Below are 24,980 nucleotides of genomic sequence, written 5' to 3' on the forward strand. Positions count from 1 at the left end.
ACCCCCGCGGCTCAGCGAGGGCGCCGAAACCGCCCGACTCGCCCGGCCTCTCCGCGGCGCGCCAGTGGCTCCGCCATGCGGGTTGAGGGCACGAAGCAAGGGCGCACGCCCAGCTCGTTCGCGGTTCCTCTCGGCCCCGGATGTGACTGTTTGGCTGCGCCGCCTCGCGCCTTACGCTCGACGGGATTGGGCGCCGGCGGGTGAGGTCATCACTGGGCGCCGAGGAGGGGAGCGGGAAGAGCAGGTATGAGGCTGGGGCCGGTGGCTTTGATGCTGCTTTCCAGTGCCTTTTCCTCTTTCTGGTCTGGTGGCTCCGCGTCTGCTCTCCTGGGCCCCCTTTCCTGTGACGTTTCCCTGTGTCAGTTAGGTCCTTGCTTCAGACTCCAACTCAACGCGTGAAACTTTTCTTTCCTTGCTGGCCAGTTCCTAGCTCCCCCACCTTTTTGTGTAGCTTGGGCAACGGAGGCCGTCTTGACCTGGTCAGGCCCTCTCGTTCTCCCCGAATATCGGCAGTTAGCCCAACGTCTGTGCCTGTGTGCCTTCGGAAAGTAAGGTGGTTGCGACTGAACACCCCTGCGCCCACGCCTTCGAGTGCCATTTGAGTGCTAATTAACTGCTTCTGTCTTTTGGACAAGGTGTGGTCTTTACTGGAGCCACCGCTTAGTAAGCAGATGAAGGCAATGTAGTTTTAGTCAATTAAACATTCCAGTACGGAGAATGACGTGGAGGCCATGATTATAGATGGATTCTTGGAAGGGTTAGAATTTCAGCATCCCAGCCTGGGCAACATTGCGAGACCGTGTCGCTACAAACTATAGAAAAATTAGCCGAGGGTGGTGGCGTGCGCCTCTGGTCCCAGCTACTTGGGAGGCTGAGCCCGGGAGGTCGAGGGTGCGGTGAACCATAATCGACTGCTGTGCTCCAGCCTGGGCTACAGAGTGAGCTCCTACCTCAGACACACACACACAGACACACACACACACACACAAGAATTTCAGCATTATTTGATTATACTACGATTTCCTAGGTGGCCCCAAAAGTTTTCCGACAGCCTTTAAAGAATGCTTAGTAAGAGAATAATAATAACCATCATTTGAGTCACGGTGTGAACCAGGCACTATACTAGGTCATTTACGCAGATTTTTATATACATAATTCTCAAAACAACTCCATGAGGTAAGTAATTAAAATAATAAAGTTCACAGACTCCCTTAGTCAACTCCAATGTCTTGGAACCTTTATGTAGTAAGAAATCTTTTCTGAAGCTTCTTGCTATATCCATCTCTTAGTCTCTAGTAAAAGCAAAGGAACAGCAGCTACCTTCCCTACCCTCTGATACATGGTGTTTGATTATTACTCGCCTGTCCGTTCTCCTCATATGTCTTTTTCACAAAGTCCAGTAACCCTAATTTTCATTCTTACCAATGCCAGCGCCACAGCCCTTCAGTCATTTTGGTTGCTATCCAGCTTCTCCACATCAAGTCCAGCTTTAGAAACCCCAAGCCGGTAAAGAAAAGTTGACCTCTGCTGACTGTGGTGATGGTGACTCTCTCTCACTAATTTCTTTAAGTTTTCGAGGATAAGCAGAGTTGATCCATCTGAAAACGAGATAATGAACTAGACAGAATGAACAGCCTTAAAGGCACAAGCACTTGAAAGGGACAGTGGTGTTATGACTGGTGCAGAGTGTTTCGAGATCATTCATTTTTAAAGACTGGCCTTTATCCTGTCACAGTACAGCCGAGGTAGAACGTTTGAAGGATCCGATGTTTTTCTGGTGCTAATCTCTAGCCCAGTCGCTGAGGTGACTTTCAACGGCAGACCGTCTCCTAAGTGCCCCAGGTAGAATTTCAAAGTAAAAGATTACCCTTCTCAGCCCCTCCTTTTCTTTTTTACAGATCTTTCACTTGCTCATCACCCACCCCACCAAGCCCCTTCCCCATGTTCAGTACTCATTCTGCGCTCTGGCCGATGAGAACTGCCAGCTGCGGCACTTCACCCTTTTAAAAAATGCTCTCGGCCAGGCGCCGTGGCTCACGCCTGTAATCCCAGCACTTTGGGAGGCTGAGGCGGGCAGATCACCTGAAGTCAGGAATTCGAGACCAGCCTGGCCAACATGGTGAAACCTTGTCTCTACTAAACATACAAAAATTAGCCGGTCGTGGTGGCGCGTGCCTGTAATCCCAGCTACTCAGGAGGCTGAGGCACAAGAATCGCTTGGACCCGGGAGGTGGAGGTTACGATGAGCCGAAATTGCACTATTGCACTCCAGCCTGGACAACAAGAGCGAAACTCTGTCTCAAAAAAAAAAAAATTGCTCTCAAAATAACTCACCTGGCAGGGCACGGTGGTTCATGCCTGTAATCCCAGCACTTTGGGAGGCTGAGGTGGGCGGATTGCTTGAGCTCAGGAGTTACACCAGCTTGGGCAACATGGTGAAATCCTGTCTCTACAAAAAATACAGTAATTAGCTGGGCGTGGTGGTGCATGCCTGTAATCCCAGCTACCTGGGAGACTGAGGTGGGAGGATCTCTTGAGCCCAGAAGGTGGAGGTTGCAGTGAGCAGAGATTGGGCCACTGCACTCCAGTATGGGTAACAGAGGGAGACCCTGTCTCAAAAAAAAAAACAAGAAAAACTCACCTTTCCCTCACCCACTCAATATGATTTCAGTAGGTATTAGAAGGAAGTGATCTATTATCTGATTAAAGTAATTTACAGTAGGATATGATTAACTGCTGTGCTTGACGCTTTAGGCAACTCGATAGGAAAAGAGAAGCTTGTTGACTTGATACATGAATGTGGGGATGGTGACACTTCACCTCTTTCTGCCAGGCTTTTCCAGTTGCAGTCAGAAAAGCAAGAAACAGTGGCTTGCCAACTCATTTCTGAAAAATTGTTTTGATTTAACCCAACTTTAATTACATTTCTTCCCACTACCCTTCTATCACAGCAATCTGATTGTTTAACTTTTTGATAATGTTCTTTGGTGTGTTTCAAACAATAACAAATCATTTTAATTTTATAGACTAAGTAAATGATTTTGGAGGCTCTGGTTGAATCACTGATCAATGCTTTGCATGATAAATCTTGATTGACTAAATTAATAGCCACAGAGTGTATGGATTTCTGGGGCTTTCCAAACTTCCCTCGGCCTTTTTTTTTTTTTTTTTTTGAGACAGAGCCTCACTCTCACCCAGGCTGGAGTGCAGTGCACAATCTCAGCTCACCACTGCAACCTCCACTTCCCAGGTTCAAGCAATTCTCCTGCCTCAGCCTCCCAAGTAGCTGGGATTACAGGCACACACCACCACGCCCAGCTCATTTTTGTATTTTTAGTAGAGACAGGTTTTCTCCATCTTGGCCAGGCTGGTCTTAAACTCCTGACCTCAAGTGATCCGCCCACCCCAGCCTCCCAAAGTGCTAGAATTGCAGGCACGAACCACCACGCCCAGCCTCCCCCACCCTTTTTTTTTTTTTTAACATTCCCAGGAATAGTTATTTGTTTTTATTTTTCTGACTGGAAAACAATCAGTAAATATTATCTGCGATTTAGAGAGCAGGAGTTTAGTGTGTAGCGTTTAATAAGATAGTGATTTAGAGAGCAGGAGTTTAGTGTGTAGCGTTTAATAAGATAGAGCTGTTCTTGGGGTCTTGTGAGACTAATAGAACAAGAGTTACTACTGGTTCCATTGTGGAAAAATTTATAGGAACTGTAGTCTTTATAATACTCCCTTTAGGGACAAAATTCGTTTATTGCCTATCTTCTCATACTTTGGAGTAAAACTTAACCAAATGAACCTTGAAGATTGAGTTAAATCTTTTCTAGAAAAGAGTTAAATTAGAAAACCTGCTAAAACGTTTGTCTGTCGGTCAACATTTATTTGGCTCTCCTGTGGGTAGATTTGTAATGGAGAAATAGGAGCATTAGAAACCCTGCCTCATTCTTGTTTCAGAGAAAACCTAAAATCCCAGCTGGGATCCAAAACCTGTATGCACACAAATATCAGCAAATCTTAATGCTCTAGAGTATAGACCTCCTGACTTCAAAGTTGATTCATCATAGCAGTGATCTGGCCGATGAGAACTGCCAGCTGTGGCACTTCACCCTTTTAAAAAATGCTCTCGGCCAGGCACCGTGGCTCGCGCCTGTAATCCCAGCACTTTGGGAGGCTGAGGCGGGCAGATCACCTGAAGTCAGGAGTTCGAGACCAGCCTGGCCTCGAAGAAGAGGCTGGGAAAGAAATGATCAACATTCTAAAGATTTGAAAGCAGATCCCAGCACTTTGAGAGGCTGAGACGGGAGGATCGCTTGAGCCCAGGAGTTCGAGAGCAGCCTGGGGAATGTGGGGAAACCTCATCTCTACAAAAAAATACAAAAAATTAGGTGGGTTTGGTGGCGAGAGCCTGTAGTCCCAGCTAACCAGGAGGCTAAGGTGGGAGGATCACTTGAGGCTGGGGAGGTCAAGGCCTGCATGACAGAGCAAGACCCTGTCTCAAAAAAAAAAAAAAAAAAAAAAAATTGAAATTGTTAAACAAAATTGTAACTTAAATTGACTTTTCAATATTCAATTCAAATTTGTAGAATAGCATCTTTATCATGAGATAAGTCAGTATTACAGTTCCTTAGCCTAAATACTATCAGTGCCTTTCGTTTAAAATCTTGGTTTATCTGGAACTTTTGGCAACAGTCTTCGTTACAGCATATTTACCTGCTGCTGTTTCAGTACTTGTCAGCAAAAATCAAACCACCAGGGCTCCCTGTTTTTACCTCCCTCTGAGTCATTTCCTCTCCAGTCCTCTCCTTTAAATATTACTGCTTCAGTCTCCAATTAGTTTCTTCTGTATATTAATTGAGTGCTTCTGCTTGAAAACAAAGTTTAATTTTGTCTTTTTTCCATTTTACTTTTATGAACATTTCTATATTTGATTTTGTGACCACGTTTCTGTTACCTTGATTACTAATAGATCAGTGATTTTTTTGCAGTCTAATTAGTGATCCTGTGTGTGACTAAAAGTAGGGGGAAACTGGGTGCGGTGGCTCACGCCTATAATCCCAGCGCTTTGGGAGGCTGAGGTGGGTGGATCACTTAAGGTCAGAAGTTCAAGACCAGCCTGGCCAACATGGTGAAACCCTGTCTCTACTAAAAATGCAAACATTAGCCTGGCATGGTGGTGGGCGCCTATAGTCTCAGCTACTTGGGAGGCTGAGGCAGGAGAATCGCTTAAACATAGGAAGCAGAGGCAGAGGTTGCAGTGAGCTGAGACTGCGCCATTGCACTCCAACCTGGGCGACAGAGCAAGACTCTGTCTCCAAAAAAAAAAAAAAAAAAAAAAAGCTTTGTGTTGGGAATGGAAACTTTGGGCAGATTGCCAGATTATTTTAAATGATTTTTCCAAATAAGGAAATTTATCTCTGTACCATTGGGCTAAATTCAAGTATCTTACCTGGAAATAGCATAGCAGCTCTGGGGTCTGGCACTCGGGTAAGTTCTCCTTTCGCTTATGAAATTAAAAATTAAATTTGTCGAGATAGATTTGTTTGCTTCCTTTTGTCTTGACCAAGAGTAGAGTTGTATAAATTGCCCTGATTCCTTTTTTGCCTTGACCAGCAGGCAGGCAAGGCAGGCCAGTATTATGTGGCATTTCCAGTGTGTCTATATCTGGGATTCCTAGAGGATCAGAAATCTAAATTTTGCACTGTTGTGTAAATGCAGGCAGATGATAATATGATTAAACATATGTGAGTACATTTTAAAGCACTGATGACTTACTAGTAATTTTTGGTCATTTTCTGTTTCTTCAAAGACTAATAACAAAACCGTTGTCAGGTGGAGTTGTTAGAAAAGGACCTTCATTATTTAAATATTTGGAACCTGGGCAACATAGGGAGACCCCCCCCCCCCGGACTTTGGAAAAAAATAAAATAAAATAAAATAAAAATTAGCCAGGCGTGGTGGTGCACATAAGTGGTCTGAGCTACTCAGGAGACTGAGGTGGGAGGATTGCTTAGGCCTGGGAGGTCGAGGCTGCAGTGAGCCACTATTGTGCCACTGCACTCCACCTGGGTGACAGAGCAAAACCCTGTCTCAAAAGCAAAACATTTGGGATCCCTTACAAATCCTAAGAGTCAAGTGACCTTGGGAAAATTATTTAACATTTCTGAGACTCGGTTTTATTATCCCTAAAATGGAATAATACCAATCAAAAGGGTTGCTTTGAGAATAAAATTAGATAACCTACTGAATAAGTATCTGGTGGAAAGACCCAAGGGCCTGCCATTTTCACCAGTTCCCCAGGTGGTTATTAGTGCAATACAGATTCTGCAATTCCATTGTACATCAGGATCACCCGGAGGACTTACTAAAACACATTGCGGCCAGGTACGGTGGCTCACGCCTATAATCCCAACACTTTGGGAGGCCGAGGCAGGTGGATCACCTGAGGTCTGGAGTTTGAGACCAGCCTGGCCAACATGGAGAAACCCCGTCTCTACTAAAAATACAAAAATTAGCCAGGCTTGTTGCTGGGTGCCTGTTATCTCAGCTACCCGGGAGGCTGAGGCAGGAGAATTGCTGGAAACCGGGAGGCGGAGGTTGCAGTGAGCTGAGATCGTCCATTGCACTCCAGCCTGGACCAACAGCAGCGAGACTCCATCTCAGAGAACAAAACAACAACAACAACAAAAGCACATTGCTTGGTCTCACCCCCAGAGTTTCAGATTCAGTAGATCCGGTGTTGGGTCTGACAGTTTGCATTTCTGACAAGTTCCTAGGTGGTGCTGATGCTGCTGGTCTGGGGACCACACTTGGAGAGTACTGGTGCAGTACATGTGATGCCACTTTGGACCAGCCTAATAAAAACAGAAAAAGTAACAATAGGAATACTTGTTGAGTACTCATTATGTGCCAGGCACCATTATGTGTGATTTACATGTATTATGATCCTATGAAATAAGTGTTGTTATCCTCATTTTATAGAGAAGAAAAGTGAGTGACAGAGAGGTTCAGTAATTTGCCCAGTCACCTAGCTACTACAAACCTGGAGAGCCTGGCTACAGAGCTCATCATCTAAAACATTATTCAGATAAGAGGTATAACCTGATGATTTTGCAGCCCTCTCTTTAATAGAATTTTTCCTAATTTAAAATATTTAGTGTTTATTCTTCTGTGGGTTCCATATCAAAGACTGGAGGACCAGCCTTACCTAGATCCCTGATGGCAAAGGAAGCCCACTGAAGCATTTGCCAGCCAGGATACAACCCTGTGTTCAGCTAGGCTTTTGGAGACTTGATCTTTAAGTGTCCTTTTTTTAAAAAAAAAAAAATTTAGTTTTTTTAAGATGTCTTTATGAAATACTGTTGACTACGTCTATCTCCTACCATCAAGTCAATGCATAAAACATGAGATTACAGTTGTTTCCCCTTCACAGAGTCTTCGGGACCATTATGGCAGTCAAGTGGACTGGCGGACATTCTTCTCCTGTCCTCTGCCTAAATGCAAGTAAAGAAGGGCTGCTGGCTTCCGGAGCGGAGGGTGGAGGTCTCACGGCTTGGGGTGAAGATGGAACTCCATTAGGACACATGCGGTTCCAAGGGGCTGATGATGTTACCAGTGTCTTATTTTCTCCCTCCTGCCCCACCAAGCTCTACGCCTCACATGGAGAAACCATTAGTGTACTGGATGTCAGGTCCCTCAAAGATTCCTTGGACCATTTTCATGTGAATGAAGAAGAAATCAATTGTCTTTCATTGAATCAAACTGAAAACCTGCTGGCTTCTGCCGATGACTCTGGGGCGATCAAAATCCTAGACGTGGAGAACAAGAAGGTCGTCAGATCCTTGAAGAGACACTCCAACATCTGCTCTTCGGTGGCTTTTCGACCTCAGAGGCCTCAGAGCCTGGTGTCATGTGGACTGGATATGCAGGTGATGCTTTTGCACAGAGTACTTGGAGAATTTCTGAGTGGGATTTGCTAACAGAATCAAATTATTGATCACACCAAATACCTTTGCTTTTTCTGTTTTCTACTAACATATCCATTTATGAACGATAAGCCTTATTTCTACATTTAATGCTAGTCTGATAAAATCTAGTAGAATTTATTCACAAAGTAATCGTTAATCCTTTACTCTTCCTTTCTCTGTACTGTAAGATATTCCTAAAACCTGAAAATTCAAATATTTGGTTGTAAACATCTGTTTAAACAAACAACGGTGAGTACTAAAGGCAGAGTTGGTCCACCCATTCTCTATAAACTCTGTTTAAACAAAAAGTTAGAGGGATCTGTTTTTACTTTAAAGTTCTGGGGTACATTAACTGAAATATTGTGTATTGGTGATCAGGATCAAAGCACCGTATTCAATGCTGAGTTTTGAAAGGAGCATCACGGCTGGGCGTGGTGGCTCATGCCTGGGATCCCAGCACTTTGGGAGGCCAAGGTGGGCAGATCACTTGAGGTCAGGAGTTCAAGACCAGCCTGGCCAACATGGTGAAACCCCGTCTCTACTAAACATACAAAAATTAGCCAGGCGTGCTGGCGGGCGCCTGCAATCCCAGCTACTTGGGAGCCTGAGGCAGAATTGCTTGAACCCAGGAGGCAGAGGTTGCAATCAGTCGAGATCTCACCACTGTGCTCCAGCCTGGGCAACAGAATGAGACTCTGTCTCAAAAAGAAAAAAAGGAAAAAGAAAGGAACATCACAAATTGCCCAAATCCAGAGGAAGTCCATCAGGAAAGCAGATCTATCTAGAAACCCCATTATGTAGAGAACTGGAGGTGTTTAATTCTTAGTTTTCTTGAGGGAAAAAATGGAATATGCTGGTCTTTGTAAGAGAAGTCATGGGAAAGCAGATTTGGGCTTAACGTAAACGTTTTCAAATAGCTTGAACGTTCCCATGGCAGGATGTGCTTCCTCTTGAGAGTATATCTCATCACGGGAGTGACAGTCGTCACGATTTCTCTCTGGTGAGCACTTAGTTCTTGACAGTGCTTTGTTTGTGTATATTCGTTTTAATTCTAATCACATCCTCCTAGTGATTTTGTTTTTTTTTTTTTAATAAAGAAACTGAAATTCACATTAAGTATCTACATAGCCACCTGACTGGGATTCAAAGCTCAATCTCTCTGGCTCCTAAGGCTGTTTTTTCTCTAGGATGACAGGTATTCAAGCAGAGTATCATCAGTAATGTCACAGAAAAGTGTCTTGGTTTGGGATGAGGTGGCTTCTAGAGAGAGAACCATTGAGAATGACCTGTGTCCAGCACTGTTTAGGCATTTAATCTCTGTTCTCAGTTGCATACAGTATCTTCTAAGATTCTGTGTTCTTTTTAATAGCATCAGAAGTTTTGACTTCCACCCTCTTGGCTAGTGGTCTTTACCTCTCCCTCCCCAACCCTGCATCCCCCTTATAATTTAAGAATGATGAGACTGTTTTTGTTGTCACCATGCTGTTCCCCTCTCCTGCAAGCTACCAGTATTCAGTAGGCAGAATCAGTGGCTGTCCTGCAATGCTGAGATATCTCCAAACAATAAAGAATTTTTCCCCAAAAAACATCGATAGTGCCTGGGTTGAGACTCACTCTACATGTGTGGGGCATAGTGACCCTGCAAACTCTACCTTCCTTTTCCACTCCTAGGTTTTGACCAAGCCCTTTATAAATATCGTACATCCTCCACCCTGGTGGTAATAATCTGCCCTTGTGGTTGTAAAGAAAGAGCTGTACAACCAGGTGGACATGTTTTAAGTAGGCAGATTGTACAGTGTGTCTTTGAGTAGTCGTTCTGTCATCCTTCAGCTATACCAGTTTTCCATCAGTAGCTCGTTAATTAACCACTAGGCATGGCGATAGACAATTAGGTATGCAAAAGTGATGTGTACTTTTCAGATTAGATAAGGAATGGGCATTCAGAATTTACTCTCTTGCCCCCAGTTCCAGGTAAGACGTTTTAGTGGCAGGCACTTGCTAGTGAACAGCCCAGGAAACAAGTATTTTGAAAAAGGGAGGCTCAGGTAATTTCTTATTTTGATTTGCCTGGTAAAATTGCTGAACGTTCGTGGTAGATTTGTTTCTACACTGGGTTGTGATGTAACAGCCGTACAACCATGCTTTTAAGAAATTATTTCCTTAACTGAAGTTGAAACTCTATAATTTTTTCCACAGTTTTCTTCCTAAAACCTGTTCATCTAGTATTATCCTAAACTTTAAGGATAGCCAGTCTATGGGGGAGCCCAAGAATGTCGGCATAATAATAGTGGAAGGGAGTTGTGACTATTTTGAGTTCCTGCTCTCTGAGCAAACAGATTTTATCTCAAGGCAGCAATTGAATGATTGCCATGTTCAGCACACCTATCTTTGTTCTTATGTAACAGTAATTATCAAATTATTTCTTTTGACTTAGGTTTGAATAATTAGGCAGGGCCAGGCGTGGTAGCTTACGTGCCTGAGGGCTCATGCCTGGGATCCCAGCACTTTGGGAGGCCAAGGCAGGCAGATCACTTGAGCCTGGGAGTTCGAGACCAGCCTGGGCAACATGGCAAAACCCTATCTCTACAAAAAATTACAAAAATTAGCCAGGTGTGCTAGCATGCACCTATGGTCCCAGCTACTTGGGAAGTTGACGTGGGAGGATCACCTGAGCCCAGGGAGGTCGAGGTTGTAGTGAACCGTGATCTTGCCACTGCACTCCAGCCTGGGTGACAAAGTGAGACCTTGTCTCAAAAAAATAAAATAGGCAAAGCACATTCAAAGAGGCAAGGAACTTAAAAGCAAAGTGTGGTTCGTTAAGACACTTGAGACTGCTTAATTTTTTATTTAATAGGTACAAAGTAATATTTATATATGTGAGGTATAAAGAATAACATTAGGTTGGGCACGGTGGCTCATGCCTTTAATCCTAGCACTTTGGGAGGCCATGGGAGGTGGATTGCTTGAGCTCAGGAGTTTGTGACCAGCCTGGGCAACATAGCGAAACCACGTCTCTACAAAAGATAGAAAAATTAGCCAGGTGCATGGTGAGCACCTGTAGTCCCAGCTACTTGGGGGACTGAGATGGGAGAATTGCTTGAGCCCAGGAGGTTGAGGTCGCAGTGAGCCAAGATTGTGCCTCTGCACTCCAGTCTGGGTGACAGAGGGAGACCTTGTCTCAAAAAAAAAAAAAAAAAAAAAAATTAAATAAATACCTGTATACCTACCATTCAACTATACTTTTTTTCTTGAAAGACTTAGAAAATTAAAACTGTCATATTTCTGTAGCATACATGTTGATGTTCTTTCCCTGCCCCTTTCTGCATCTGAAAACAGATGATTCAAAGGTTTGTTATTCTTTCTCAATTTTGTAAGACCAAAATATCAACACTTACAGACCAGAATGGTGGAGAAGGCTGTTTTGTTTGTTTTTGACACAGGGTCTTTGTCATCCAGGCTGGAGTGCAGTGGTATAATTATAGCTCGCCACAGCCTCGCACTCCCTCAAGTGATCCTCCCACCTCATCCTCCTGTGTAGCTGGGACTGCAGGCACAAGCCATCACACCCAGCTAATTTTTTTTATTTTTTCTAGAGAGAAGGGCTGGCTCCCTATGTTCCCCAGGCTGGTCTTGAACTCCTGGGCTCAAGCAGTCCTTCTGCTTTGACCTCCCAAAGTGCTGGGATTATAGGCATGAGCCACTGCACCTGGCCTTAAGAGGCTCTTTATCTTGAAGATGAGTCTTTTATATGGAAAGAAACGTTTTTGTAAAAGGGGGATTTTTTTTTGAAAAGTCACTTTGTTACTATTACATTCACTTCTGAACATTTGCTGGTTCCCCACTTTTTCTCCCTTCAATGTTTTACAGAACCGTGAGCCCCAAACTCTTTCATTGTTTTCTTTCAGTATCTCTAGCTCTCTTGCTTAGGATGATAACTGCTTGAACAGCTGGTTGAGAAATTAAGTGTGAAACACCTCAGAGTCTTCAGCTGCTTGGAAAAGCCAAGAAGCGCAAAGGGAATGTCCAGACAGGAACAGTCTGGAATCCTCAATACATGGGAATGATTCTAGACTTGGTAGAATCTGGGGTGGCTGTTGACACGTTTAGATGGTTTCAGTCAAATACAAAGGTGTTTCAGCTGCTGAAACACTTGGGGTGCAGTTCGTGTTTGAATGTCTTTGGAGGACAGAAAATATGAGAAAGAACTGGGGCTGTCTGCCAATACAGTGAAGCTAGCAGATTCTAGAATGTCCATTTTCCTTGTGTGTATGTATATATGTATTTTAAGATGGAGTCTTGCTCTGTTGGCCAGGCAGCAGTGCAGTGGCATGATCTCGGCTCTGCCTCTCAGATTCACACCGTTCTCCTGCCTCTGCCTCCCGAGCAGCTGGGACTACAGGTGCCCGCCACCATACCCAGCTAATTTTTTGTATTTTTAGTAGAAACGGGGTTTCACAGTGTTAGCCAGGATGGTCTCGATCTCCTCACCTCGTGATCCGCCCGCCTCGGCCTCCCACAGTGCTGGGATTACAGGTGTGAGCCACTGCACCCAGCCGTGTTTAGATTTTTTAATAGAAACTGTTTTTGAGCGTTGTGGCTGATGTGTGTAATCCCATCACTTTGGGAAGTGGAGGTGAGCGGATTGCTTGAGCCTAGCAGTTGGAGACCAGCCTGGGCAACATAGCAAAAACCCTGTCTCTACAAAAATTAGCTGGGTGTGGTAGCGTGTGCCTGTAGTCCCATCTACTTGGGAGGCTGAGGTGGAGGGATCACTTGAACCCGAGAGGTGAAGGCTGCAGTGAGCCATGGTCGTGCCACTGCACTCTAGCCTGGGTGATAAAGTGAGACCCTATTTAAAAAAAAAACAAAAACAAACTATTTTCATATCAAGTTTCAGCACTCCTTCCTGTTATATTTTCTAATATTTATTTGTTTTACTTTAGCTTATTTTAATTTGTTAGTACTTTAACTTCACCCAAATAGTGATTGTTCATCACATAGTATAATGTTATAAACCCAATTCAAAGAGATTTTCATCTAAGAGAAGCAGAATATAAGTGTTAATAGATGTCACTAATAATCACAAGGGAAGTTACCTTGAATAGGAAACCAAATTCTTAATAGCATCAGCAATGCTAATCTTGCCAATTCAGATCTATGCTTTTCCTGTCTAAACAAGGTCATGCTTTTTCCAGTGTCTATTAAAATTATGAGTTATAATTCAGGGATGATGGTAAACTACATGGTAAAACAGCTGTCTGTTCGCTTTGAAAGTATTAAGAGTATTTTTCTTTGCAAAATGGTTGATACAGGAAAAGAATGAATCACTAGATGATAATGTAAAACCCATTCACAAAGCTTGTTAAAAAAAAACAAAAGAAACCAGGTCGGGAACAACAACGAAAAGCCAAATGAAATTAATACCAGGATGTCATATTAATCAACAGACACATTTGGAATTTCTCCTCTTTCTCAGCCGTTATGCTAGGCATTAGCAAAGACTAATTGAGTCTCAAGAAACTGATAAGCTAGCAGAATATATCAGTTAATAGAACAGAAACTAGATACAGGAAAGAGAAGCAGGCTGAAATAGGAAAGCCTTCTTGGAGGCACCGGGACTGAGCTTAAGCCCCTTGGATGGGTAATTGGGTAATGTGAAAGGAAAGGAAAGGCATTCCAGATAGAAACCATTTCAGTGATATCCAGATTGAGTTTATTTACTTGATAGGCCTTGTTACCTATAACCAGCATAGACTAAAACTAGCAAATTTCATAACGTTTGGTTTCACTTGAAGAGATGAGAGCAGAAAAACCTTTAGAAACTTGCTTAACAATTACACTTTGATGGGGTTTATTAATCAAAAATTACTCAGGATCTTGTTTAATTCTACCTTACTGCAATCTAGTTTTAGTCCCGGGGTAGCATTCCACTGGCATGTTATGGCAGCATTTGATTATTTTTTTTGTACTGCTGGGAACCTACCTTACTGCTCATTCTCAGACCACTTTAACGATTGTATTAGAAGCTGAATAAGCACACGGTAGTGAGCAAATTGACTAGCATTTTGTATGACTGTGTAATTTCTTCTTACGTAAAGGTGATGCTGTGGAGTCTTCAAAAAGCCCGACCACTCTGGATTACAAATTTACAGGAGGATGAAACAGAAGAAATGGAAGGCCCACAGTCACCTGGTCAGCTCTTAAACCCTGCCCTAGCCCACTCTATCTCTGTGGCTTCGTGTGGTAATATTTTTAGTTGTGGTGCAGAAGATGGTAAAGTTCGAATCTTTCGGGTGATGGGAGTTAAGTGTGAACAGGAACTGGGATTTAAGGGCCACACTTTAGGGGTATCCCAGGTCTGCTTTCTCCCAGAATCCTATTTGCTGCTTACTGGAGGGAATGATGGGAAGATCATGTTGTGGGATGCAAACAGTGAAGTTGAGAAGAAACAGAAGAGTCCTACAAAACGTACCCACAGGAAGAAACCTAAAAGAGGAACTTGCACCAAGCAGGGTGGAAATACTGACGCTTCAGTAACGGATGAGGAAGAACATGGCAACATTTTACCAAAGCTAAATATTGAACATGGAGAAAAAGTGAATTGGCTCTTGGGTACAAAAATAAAGGGACACCAAAATATATTAGTAGCTGATCAAACTAGTTGTATATCTGTATATCCCTTAAATGAATTTTAAATCCAATAAAAACATTTGAAGAATTGTGGCAAAATTGTTTTTCAGATTTAAAAAAAGATCCTGGTTCTTTATTTAAGCGGTTTGTTATATATAAAATCATACTATTTTGCTGTACAAATTTTAAGATATTTGAACAAAAGACAATTGGATACTTTATATAGTAAGTGATATATTAAAGTTTGGAGGAAGAGAATGAATATTCATTGTGTACCATGTACCAGCCATTTTACATATATTTGATTTCTTGTTCTGAATCAATGAAGTTTTTTTCCCCATTTTAGTGCCACAGGAATTAAGACTTAGAGATGTTATGTAACTTAAAGATCCAGGAAGATTGCAGGCACAATGACTTGTCTGGAAAGGACCTTGTTACGCTGCCTACCCTAGGGAAGCCCACATCCTGGTCCAAATCGGTCACCACATTAGTTACTTCTGGCCACGTGCAGTGGCTCATGCCTGTAATCCCAGCACTTTGGGAGGCCAATGCAGGCGGATCATCTGAGATCAGGAGTTAGAAACCAGCCTGGCCAACATTGCAAAAATCCATCTATACTAAAAATACAAAAATTAGCAGGGCCTGGTGGCACATGCCTGTAATCCAAGCTACTCAGGAGACTGAGATGGGAGAGTCGCTTGAACCCAGAAGGTGGAGGTTGCAGTGAGCCAAGATCACACCACTGCACTCTAGCCTAGGCGACAGAACGACTCTGTCTCTAAATAAATAAATAAATAACATTAGTTATTTCTGATCCCAGGATGTCATGAAGAGCATTACCACGTTGGAAGAGGAAACCTGTTCCTGCTTGTTCTGTGTAAAGCCCAAATTGCTTTGCTGACAATTACCTTTTGCTGTGTTTCTAAAAAAAAGGGTTCCAGGGTCAAATCAGTTTAGGGTGTTATGCAGCAATCCAGGCCATGATGCTGGTGGAGTGAGAATAAATTGCAGTTATTAATGAGCAGAAATTCTGACTAAGCAGAAGATAGAAAAGAGAATAGAGGCCTAGATAGGGTGTCAAGAGTTAGGTTCCTTTTCATTGAGGCCTGGATTGCTGTCTTCTCTGCATGTTCTTTCAGCTTTCACTCATACTGCCTACTCTTACATTTAAAGTTTTTTTAATTTTAATTTAATTTTTTTTATAGAGAGGAGCCTTGCTATGTTGGCCAGACTGGTCTCAAACTCCTGGCCTCAAGCAATCCTCCTATCTTAGCCTCCCAAAGTGCTGGGATTACAGGTGTGAGCCACCGTACCTACATTCAAAGCTTTGAAGAGATCATCTGATTGGTTACCATTATTCTTGTTTGTAGAGATCTGTTTTTCATAAGTTCAGTTTTAGTCAGGACTCCTGTTGCAGGTGACAGAAACCAAATTCAAATTGGCTTAACAGAATAAAAAGGAATGTATTGGCTCCCACAACTGAGAAGTCCAAGAATAGTCAGGTGCATACTGCTGGGGTGGCTATGCTGGCAGGGTAAGCAAAAGAAAGCACCCCAGCCTAAATTTACAGAGAACCAGGATATCATTTTGAATATAGCTCAGTTCTAATACTCAACTGGCCACTCAAGGTGACAGATAGGAACTTCAGTGGTCACCCCTCGGAGGCAAGCTTTCAATGTCCCCCACCTGTGGAAGGCTGAAAAACATCTTCCAAAGATAACAGGTTGTAATCACTGGAACCTGTATTACTTATTACTATTAAATATAAATTTTAATTACTTAAAATATTGTGAATATGAGATTGCTATGTAATTATTAAACAATATTGATAATGATTATATTTAATGATAAGTAAATTTATAAACATTTGGCAGAAAGATCTTCACAGATCTGATTATGAATCTTAAAAGATTGTGTTAAAGAAAATAACGATATTTTGCAAATAACCTATGCACATTCTCCCATACGCATTAAATGATCTCGATTACTTACAATCCCTAATACAGTGGAAATGCTATATAAATAGTATTGTTTTTTATTTGTATTATCTTTTATCATTGTATAGATGTGTTCCGTTGTTTTTTCTTCCCTGAATACATCTGAGCCACGGTTGGTTGACTCCATGGAGTGTGGAGCCCATGAGTACCGAGGGGTAACTACGTGCTTTTCTATTTTTATTAGAGTGTAAGATACTTGAAGGCAAAGACTACCTACCCTCTTTCACTTCAGAGCATATTGTGTGGCCTGTCCTAGGCTGCCCAGCCAACACAAACAGTACTCATAAGATATTAAATGAACCGAAGGAGACCCAGAAAGTTCAAATGTGAAAAAAATGTGCATAGAAAAAAAAAGCCTGAAGGGAACTGGTGGCAGGATTGCCTGGCAACTAAACCCAACCCTTTGCTTGTTCTTCAGGTTATTTTTATTTTATTTATTTATTTATTTGAGAGGAAGTCTGGCTGTGTCACCCAGGCTGGAGTGCAGTGGCGTGATCTCAGCTCACTGCAACCTCCACTTCCCAGGTTCAAGCAATTCTCCTGCCTCAGCCTTTTGAGTAGCTAGGATTACAGACACCTGCCACCACACCCAGCTAATTTTTGTATTTTTAGTAGAGACTCAGTTTTGCCGTGTTGCCCAGGCTGGTCTCAAACTCCTGACCTCAGGTGATTCCCACCTCGGCCTTTCAAAGGGATGGGATTACAGGCGTGAGCCTCCACACCCAGCCTCTTCAAGTTATTTTTAACACCAGCTATCAGGACTACACATTCTCCTAACCAATGCTCAACTCACAGACACCTAAACATGCTCATTTCACATTTCTATTTTTCTTTTTCTTTTTTTTTTTTTTTTTTTTTTGAGACAGTCTCACTGTCACCCAGGCTGGAGTGCAGTGGCATGATCTTGGCTCACTGCAACCTCTGCCTCCTGGGTTCAAGCAGTTCTCGTGCCTCAGCCTCCCAAGTAGCTGGGATTACAGGTGTTCGCCACCAAGCCCAGCTAATTTATTTGTATTTTTAGTAGAGACGGGGTTTCACCATGTTGGCCAGGCTTGTCTTGAACTCCTGACCTCATGAACTCCTGACCTCAAGTAATCCACCCACCTCGGACTCCCAAAGTGTTGGGATTACAGGTATGAGCCACTGTGCCCGGCCAATTTTTGTATTTTTAGTAGAGGTGGGGTTTCACCGTGTTGGCCAGGCTGGTCTTGAACTCCTGACCTCAGGTGATCCGCCCCACCTTAGCCTACCAAATTATTTCACATTTCTGTAAATTACAAACAGTTTGTGGTCCTGGATACACAAACCTGAGGCCGATACTGTGCCACCCAACCACTCCTTGCCAAGGGCAGAAATACTTTCAGGATTAATCAGTCACATTCTGGCAGAATCATGTGTAGTTCTGGTGACATCAGCCTATGACCGGCTCTCCCTTGACCACAATTTTGCTATTTACAAGCAAAGAATTAGCGAAAAACAGTAATGCACAGCGCATATGTTTTATATGTGTGTGTGTGTGTGTGTGTGTCTTGTTTGCTGAACTATTTGAAAGTGAGGTACCTTGACACTTGGTACTAGTCTGTTTTCATGCTGCTGATAAAGACATACCCGAGTCTGGATAATTTACCAGGAAAAAAGTTTAATGGACTTACAGATCCATGTGGTTGGGGAGGCCTCACAATCATGGTGCAAAGCAAAGAGGAGCAAGTCATGTCTTACATGGATGGCAGCCGGCAACAAGAGAGAGCTTGTGCAGGGAAACTCCCCCTTATAGAACCATCAGATCTTGTGAGACTTATTCACTGTCATGAAAACAGCACAGGAAAGACCTGGCCCCATGATTTAATTACTTCCCACTGGGTCCCTCCCACAACATGTGAGAATTCAAGATGAAATTTGGGTAAAGACACAGCCAAACCATATCATTCCACCCTTAGGCCCTCCCAAATCTTATGTCCTCACATTTCAAACCCAATCATGCTTTCCCAACAGTCTCCCAAAGTCTTAACTAATTTCAGCATTAACTAAAAAATCCACAGTCCAAAGTCTCACCTGAGACAAGGCAAGTCCCTTCCTCTATGAACCTGTAAAATCAAAAGCAAGTTAGTTACTTCCTAGATACAATGGGGGTACAGGCATTGGGTAAATACAACTGTTCCATATGGGAGAAACTGGCCAAAACAAAGGGGTTACAGGCCCCATGCAAGTCCAAAATCCAGCAGGGCAGTCAAATCTTAAAGCTCCAAAGTGATCTCTTTTGACTCTCTGTCTCACATCCAGGTCACACTGATGCAAGAGGTGGGTTCCCATGGTCTTGGGCAGCTCTGCCCCTGTGTGCTTTGCAGGGTGCAGCCTCCCAGCTGCTTTCACAGGCTAGTGTTGAGTATCTGTGGCTTTTCCAGGTGAATGATGCAAGCTGTTGGAGCTACCATTTTGGGGTCTGGAGGATGGTGGCCCTCTTCTCACAGCTCCACTAGAGGGTGCCCCAGTAGAGACTCTGTGTGGAGACTCTGACCCCACATTTCCCTTCCACACTGCCCTAGCAGAGGTTCTCCATGAGGGCCCCGCCCCTGCAGCAAACTTTTGCCTGGACATCTAGGTGTGTCCATACATCTTCTGAAATCTAGGCAGAGGTTCCCAAACCCCAGTTCTTGACTTCTGTGCACTCACAGGCTCAACGCTATGTGGAAGCTGCCAAGGCTTGGGGCTTGGACTCTCTGAAGCCACAGCCCAAGCTCTGTGTTGGCCCCTTTTAGCCATGGCTGGATTGGCTGGGACACAGAGCACCAAGTCCCTAGACTGCACACAGCATGGGGACCCTGGCCCTGATCCACTAAACCATTTTTTCCTCCTAGGCCTTAGGACCTGTGATGGGAGGGGCGGCCTTGAAGACTTCTGACGTGCCCTGGAGACATTTTCCCCATTGTCTTGTGGATTAACATTTGGCTCCTTCTTACTTATGCAAGTTTTGGCCGGGCGCGGTGGCTCAAGCCTGTAATCCCAGCACTTTGGGAGGCCGAGGCGGGTGGATCACAAGGTCAGGAGATCGAGACCATCCTGGCTAACACCGTGAAACCCTGTCTCTACTAAAAAAATACAAAAAACTAGCCGGGCGTGGTGGCGGGTGCCTGTAGTCCCAGCTACTTGGGAGGCTGAGGCAGGAGAATGGCATGAACCCGGGGGGCAGAGCTTGCAGTCAGCCGAGATCGCGCCACTGCACTCCAGCCTGGGACACAGAGCAAGAGTCTGTCTCAAAAAAAAAAAAAACAAAAAACTTATGCAAGTTTCTGCAGCTGGCTTGAATTTCTCCTCAGAAAATGGGATTTTCTTTTCTATTGCATTGCCAGGCTGCAAATTTTCCAAACTTTTATTCTGTTTCCCTTTTAAAACTGAATGCTGGCCAGGTGTGGTGGCTCACGCCTGTAATCCCAGCACTTTGGGATGCCGAGGCAGGCAGATCACAAGATCAGGAGATGGAGACCATCCTGGCTAACATGGTGAAACCCCGTCTCTACTACAAATACAAAAACAAAATTAGCCGGGCGTGGTGGTGGGCGCCTATAGTCCCAGCTACTCGGGAGGCTGAGGCAGGAGAATGGCATGAACCCTGGAGGTAGAGCTTGCAGTGAGCTGAGATTGCACCACTGCACTCCAGCCTGGGCAACAGAGTGAGACTCCATATCAAAAAAACAAACAAACAAAAAACCTGAATGCCTTTAACAGCACCAAAGTTACCTCTTTAATGCTTTGCTGCTTAGAAATTTCTTCTGCCAGATACCCTAAATCATCTCTCTCAAGTTCAAAGTTCCACAAAGCTCTAAGGCCAGGGCAAAATGCCACCAGTCTCTTTGCTAAAACATGGCAAGAGTCACCTTTACTCCAGTCCCCAACAAGTTCCTTATCTTCATCTGAGACCACTTCAGCCTCGATTTCATTATCCATATCATTATAAGCATTTTGGTAAAAGCCATTCAACAGGTCTCTAGGGAGTTCCAAACTTTTCCACATTTTCCTGTCTTCTGAGCCCCCAAAACTGTTCCAACCTCTGCCTGTTACCCAGTTCCAAAGTCACTTTCACATTTTCAGGTTATCTTTTCAATACCACTCTACTGGTACCAACTTACTGTATTAGTTCATTTTCAGGCTGCTGATAAAGACATACACAAGACTTGGTAATTTATACAGGAAAAAGGATTTAATGGACGTACAGTTCCACATGGCTGGGAGGCTTCACAATCATGGTGGAAGGCAAGGAGGAGCAAGTCACGTCTTAAATGGATGACAGCAGGCCAAGAGAGAGCTTGTGCAGGGAAACTCCCCCTTATAGTACTAGTGGAAACAAGAATATAACAGCCTCCCCACGTGCTGTTACAGGCATGAGCTACCATGCCCAGCCGGAACAAACTTAAATTCAACAATTAAGTATTTTTGGATTTTAAAACTGCCTTATTGAGTTATAGTTCACATGCCATACAATTTATCCACTTGATGTATTCAAATCTACTTCTCTACAAAGTTCACAGAAAAAATAAGGTATAAAAGTCAGTGGTTTTTGTTTTTTTGGTTTTTTTTAGACCTAGTTTCAGTCTGTGGCCAGGCTGGAGTGCAGTGGTGTGATCTTGACTCACTGCAACCTCCGCCTCCCAGGTTCAAGTGATTCTCCTGCCTCAGCCTCCCGAGTAGCTGGGATTACATGCGCCTGCCACAATGCCCAGCTAATTTTTGTATTTTTAGTAGAGACACTGGACAATTCAATGGTTTTTAATAAATTGAGAGGGTCCTGCTGGCATCACCACAAGCTAATTTTAGAATCCCCTTATAGAACCATCAGATCTCCTGAGACTCATTCACTATCACGAGAACAGCACGGGAAAGACCTGCCCCATGATTCAGTTACCTCCCACCGGGTCCCTCCCACAACATGGAATTCAAAATGAGATTTGGGTGGGGACACTCAAACCATATCACACTTAATCTCAAAACTTCAGCATGCGTATCCTAAAAATGGACATTTTCCAGTATAACCATATTACTGATATCATGTATGAGAAACTTAGCAATAACTCACATTCTTGGTCTTGACTAGCAATTATGCCTCATACCATCCTTACTGCACAACAGCCCTGGTGACAGGAGAGGGTAGCAGCCAGAACTGGCCAGAAGACAAGCCCCTCAGCAGCCATGAGCAGGGCTTATGGAGGTGACAGGCTGGGGACAAGAGAAACCTGTAGCTCAGTCTGGAGTTTGAGCAGAGGCAGGCCTTCTTTCTAGTCAACCCTCTCCCTGTGGGATATCCCCAGTTGGGGAATATTGTCCCTTTCACTGAGCTAGAGTTCACTTAGAGACTAAGTTGCTAGGCCAGAGGGACATTATGGAAAAATGTAGAGTCTCGGCTGGAGTGAACAAGATACGCTGCCATCACCACTACCACCTGGGTCATATCCAGCCAGAGGAGCAAGATTGAATCTAGGCCCAGGAGAGCACATAGGAAAAATACAGACCACCTCCTCAGTACTTGAGGAGAGCCTCTGCCATCCCCTTACTCTTGGTGAGGAAAGGGGCTGGGCTGTGGTTGAATAGAGCCTCTCCATAGCCATAAGAAATGCTTGAATCCAAAGTTTACTTGGGCATGATTTTCCTGTAATTCCAGTCAGTGAATAAAGAAGCATCCGGAGCGTGGAGTGATCAAGTAAATACAAGTCCTATTGATTTGCAAATATTGACACAACCGGTCACAGGTATGTAGTGAGCTAAAAATTGAGTGCACTTTTTTTAGGTTTAGCTACTAAATACTTAGAATTTCTACAAAGTGCACTGTCAAATGTGTAACATCATAAGTTTAATACACTGAAAAGTGTTTATAAGAATTGTATGCCTTCTGAGTTCACAGACTTTTTTATTTTTATTTTTTTGAGATGGAGTTTTACTCTGTCACTCAGGCTGGAGTACAGTGGTGCGATCTTGGCTCACTGCAACCTCCGCCTCCTGGGCTCAAGTAATTCTCCTGCCTCAGCCTCCCGAGTAGCTGAGATTACAGGTGCCCACCACCACACCTGGCCAATTTTTGTACTTTTAGTAGAGACAGGGTTTCACCACATTGGTCAGGCTGTTCTTGAACTCCTGACCTCAGGGGATCCACCCGCCTCTGTCTCCCAAAGTGCTGGGATTACAGGCGTGAGCCACCACGCCTGGCTTCAAAACAGAATTTTAAACACACAGATGATGGCACATTCCTTCCTTCTTAACTATATCTTGACTCTTTCAAATAGATCTTTCAAAGCAGAAATTAAACCTCTGGGGAAATGTTGTTTCTAATAAAAAAAACACAGGATGATATGCAGGAGAACTTGGAAGGCCACAGGATTGAAGTCTTCCTGTACCAGGAGGGTTTGGGGAGGCAGCAGTTCCATATTCTCACTGGTCAGGTGACACCCATGCGTCAGGGGAACAACCAGACTGAAACTCAGGTCAGCAGGGATTCCCAGTGCTCTACAGTTTCTCCAGTATACTTTATTTTTACTTAACTTGCTGTTTCTTTATGTAATTGACCCATGAAAGAAAATTACTAAACTTACTTACTAAACTTTTTTTTCTTTCTCAGTATGCCTACGTGTGTGTGTTGTGACTTTAGAAAAAATTTTAACAATGTCAGAGAGAAGACAGACCGCTGCTGTTTCACACACTGGAAATAATTGTTTTATAGTACTGGTGGAAACAAGAATATAACTTTAAGGAACAAAACTTTATTTTATTTTGAGACAGGGTCTTGCTCTGTTGCCCAAGCTGGAGTGCATGGCATGATCATGGCTCACTGCAGCCTTGACCTCATAGGCTCAAGTGATCCTCCCCCGTCAGCCTCCCCAAGTGCTGTTATAGGCATGAGCCACCATGCCCAGCCAGAACAATCTTTTAAATTCAACAATTGTAGGGGGGGGGATTTAAAAAACTGCCATATTGAGGTATAATTCACATACCATACAATTTACCCACTTAAAGTACACAAATCTACTTCTCTACAAAGTTCATAGAAAAATAAAGTATACAAGTCAATGGTTTTTAATAAATTGAGAGGGTCCTGCAGCATCACCACAACCTAGTTTTAGAAAATTTCTCTCCCCCAGCCTAGGAAAACCCATTCCTACCAAAACAAACAAACACACACACACACACACACACACAAATTAGCTGAGCGTGGTTGTGCGTGCCTGTGTTCCCAGCTACTTGGGAGGCTGAGGCAGGAGGATTGCTTGAGCCCAGGAGGCAGAGGATGCAGTGAGCCAAGATCGTGCCACTGCACTGCAGCCTGGGCAACAGAGACAGACTGTCTCAAAAAAAAAAAAAAAAAAAAATTCTCTTCTCCCAAAAAGAAACCTCACTGGAAACAATTGGAACCCATTAGCAATTACTTCCCATTTCCCCTTATACCACCACTTCACCCCTACCCCAGGCAACTGTTACTCTGCTTTCTGTCTGTGTAGTTTGCCAACTCCAGACATTTCATATACATGGACTCATGTAACATGAGGTTTCTTCAGACTGGCTTCTTTCACTTAGTGTTATGTTTTCAAGATAATGTTTTAGCATGTATCGGTACTTCATTCCTTTTTATGGCTGAATAATATTCCATTGTACTTATATACTATACCACAATTTGTTTATCTTCTCATTAGCTGATGAGTATTTGGGCTGTTTCTGTTTTCGAGCTATTCTGAATAATGCTGCTATGAACAAGAGGATACCTAGGAGTGAAACTGACGGTCACATGGTAAATATGTGTCCATATTTTGAGGAACTGCCAGATGGCTTTCCAAAGTGACTACACCATTTTACATTCCCAGCAGCCTGTCTTTTTTTAATTATAGTTTTCTGAGTGGGTATGAAGTAGAATCTTATTGTAGTTTCAATTTGCATTTCCCTAATTACTAATGATGTTCTGCATCCCTTCGTATGCTTGCAGGCTTACACGTTTATGGCAAACAAATTTTTAGCAAAGGTACTAAGGTTATTCAATGGGGGAAATCTTAGTCTTTCTAACAAGTATTGCTGGAACAATTGGAAGCCATATGCCAAAAAATGAACCTCAGCTGTTACATCATAAATAATGGGTCATAAAACTAAAAATAAGAGCTAATGCTCTAAAATGTAGGAAACATAAAAGAAGATCTTTGTGACCTTGCATTCAGCAAAGATTTCTTAAGACACAAAAAACATGAACCATAAAAGAAAAAAATTGACAAATTGGACCTTATCAAAGTGGAAAGCTTTTGTTCTTCCAAAAAAAAACTATTAAGAAAATGAAAAGCTGGCTGGGCGTGGTGGCTCACACCTGTAATCCCAGCACTTTGGGAGGCCCAGACCAGTGGATAGCTTGACCTCAGGAGTTTGAGAC

The 24,980-nt window shown here is 43.4% G+C and overlaps 1 protein-coding gene across 4 annotated transcripts; it reads left to right on the top strand.

Moving 5' to 3' along the window:
* The first annotated feature begins 93 nt into the window (after window positions 1–93).
* On the top strand, window positions 94–14,687 carry WDR53 (WD repeat domain 53). Of its 4 annotated transcripts, none has more exons than XM_003895333.4 (3): window positions 94–244; window positions 7,430–7,925; window positions 14,063–14,687. In XM_003895333.4, exons 2-3 carry the CDS (start codon window positions 7,446–7,448, stop codon window positions 14,657–14,659), a joined length of 1,077 nt encoding a protein of 358 aa, XP_003895382.1. In that variant the 5' UTR covers window positions 94–244; window positions 7,430–7,445; the 3' UTR covers window positions 14,660–14,687. The 4 variants fall into 4 exon arrangements, with proteins under 4 accessions (XP_003895382.1, XP_021790761.1, XP_021790762.1 ...); XM_009202031.4 differs by lacking the exon at window positions 94–244 and adding an exon at window positions 6,652–7,091; XM_021935069.1 differs by lacking the exon at window positions 7,430–7,925.
* The last annotated feature ends 10,293 nt before the right edge of the window (window positions 14,688–24,980 follow it).

This window comes from Papio anubis, chromosome 2 (genome assembly GCF_008728515.1).
Source record: "Papio anubis isolate 15944 chromosome 2, Panubis1.0, whole genome shotgun sequence".
NCBI classification, from domain to species: domain Eukaryota; kingdom Metazoa; phylum Chordata; class Mammalia; order Primates; family Cercopithecidae; genus Papio; species Papio anubis.

Excerpts from the sequence above, each read along its gene's own strand:
- WDR53 (XM_003895333.4), top strand. The coding sequence starts at position 7,446 with ATGGCAGTCAAGTGGACTGGCGGACATTCTTCTCCTGTCCTCTGCCTA. Across the intron at positions 7,926-14,062 it reads CATGTGGACTGGATATGCAG|GTGATGCTGTGGAGTCTTCA; the intron begins GTGATGCTTTTG and ends TCTTACGTAAAG.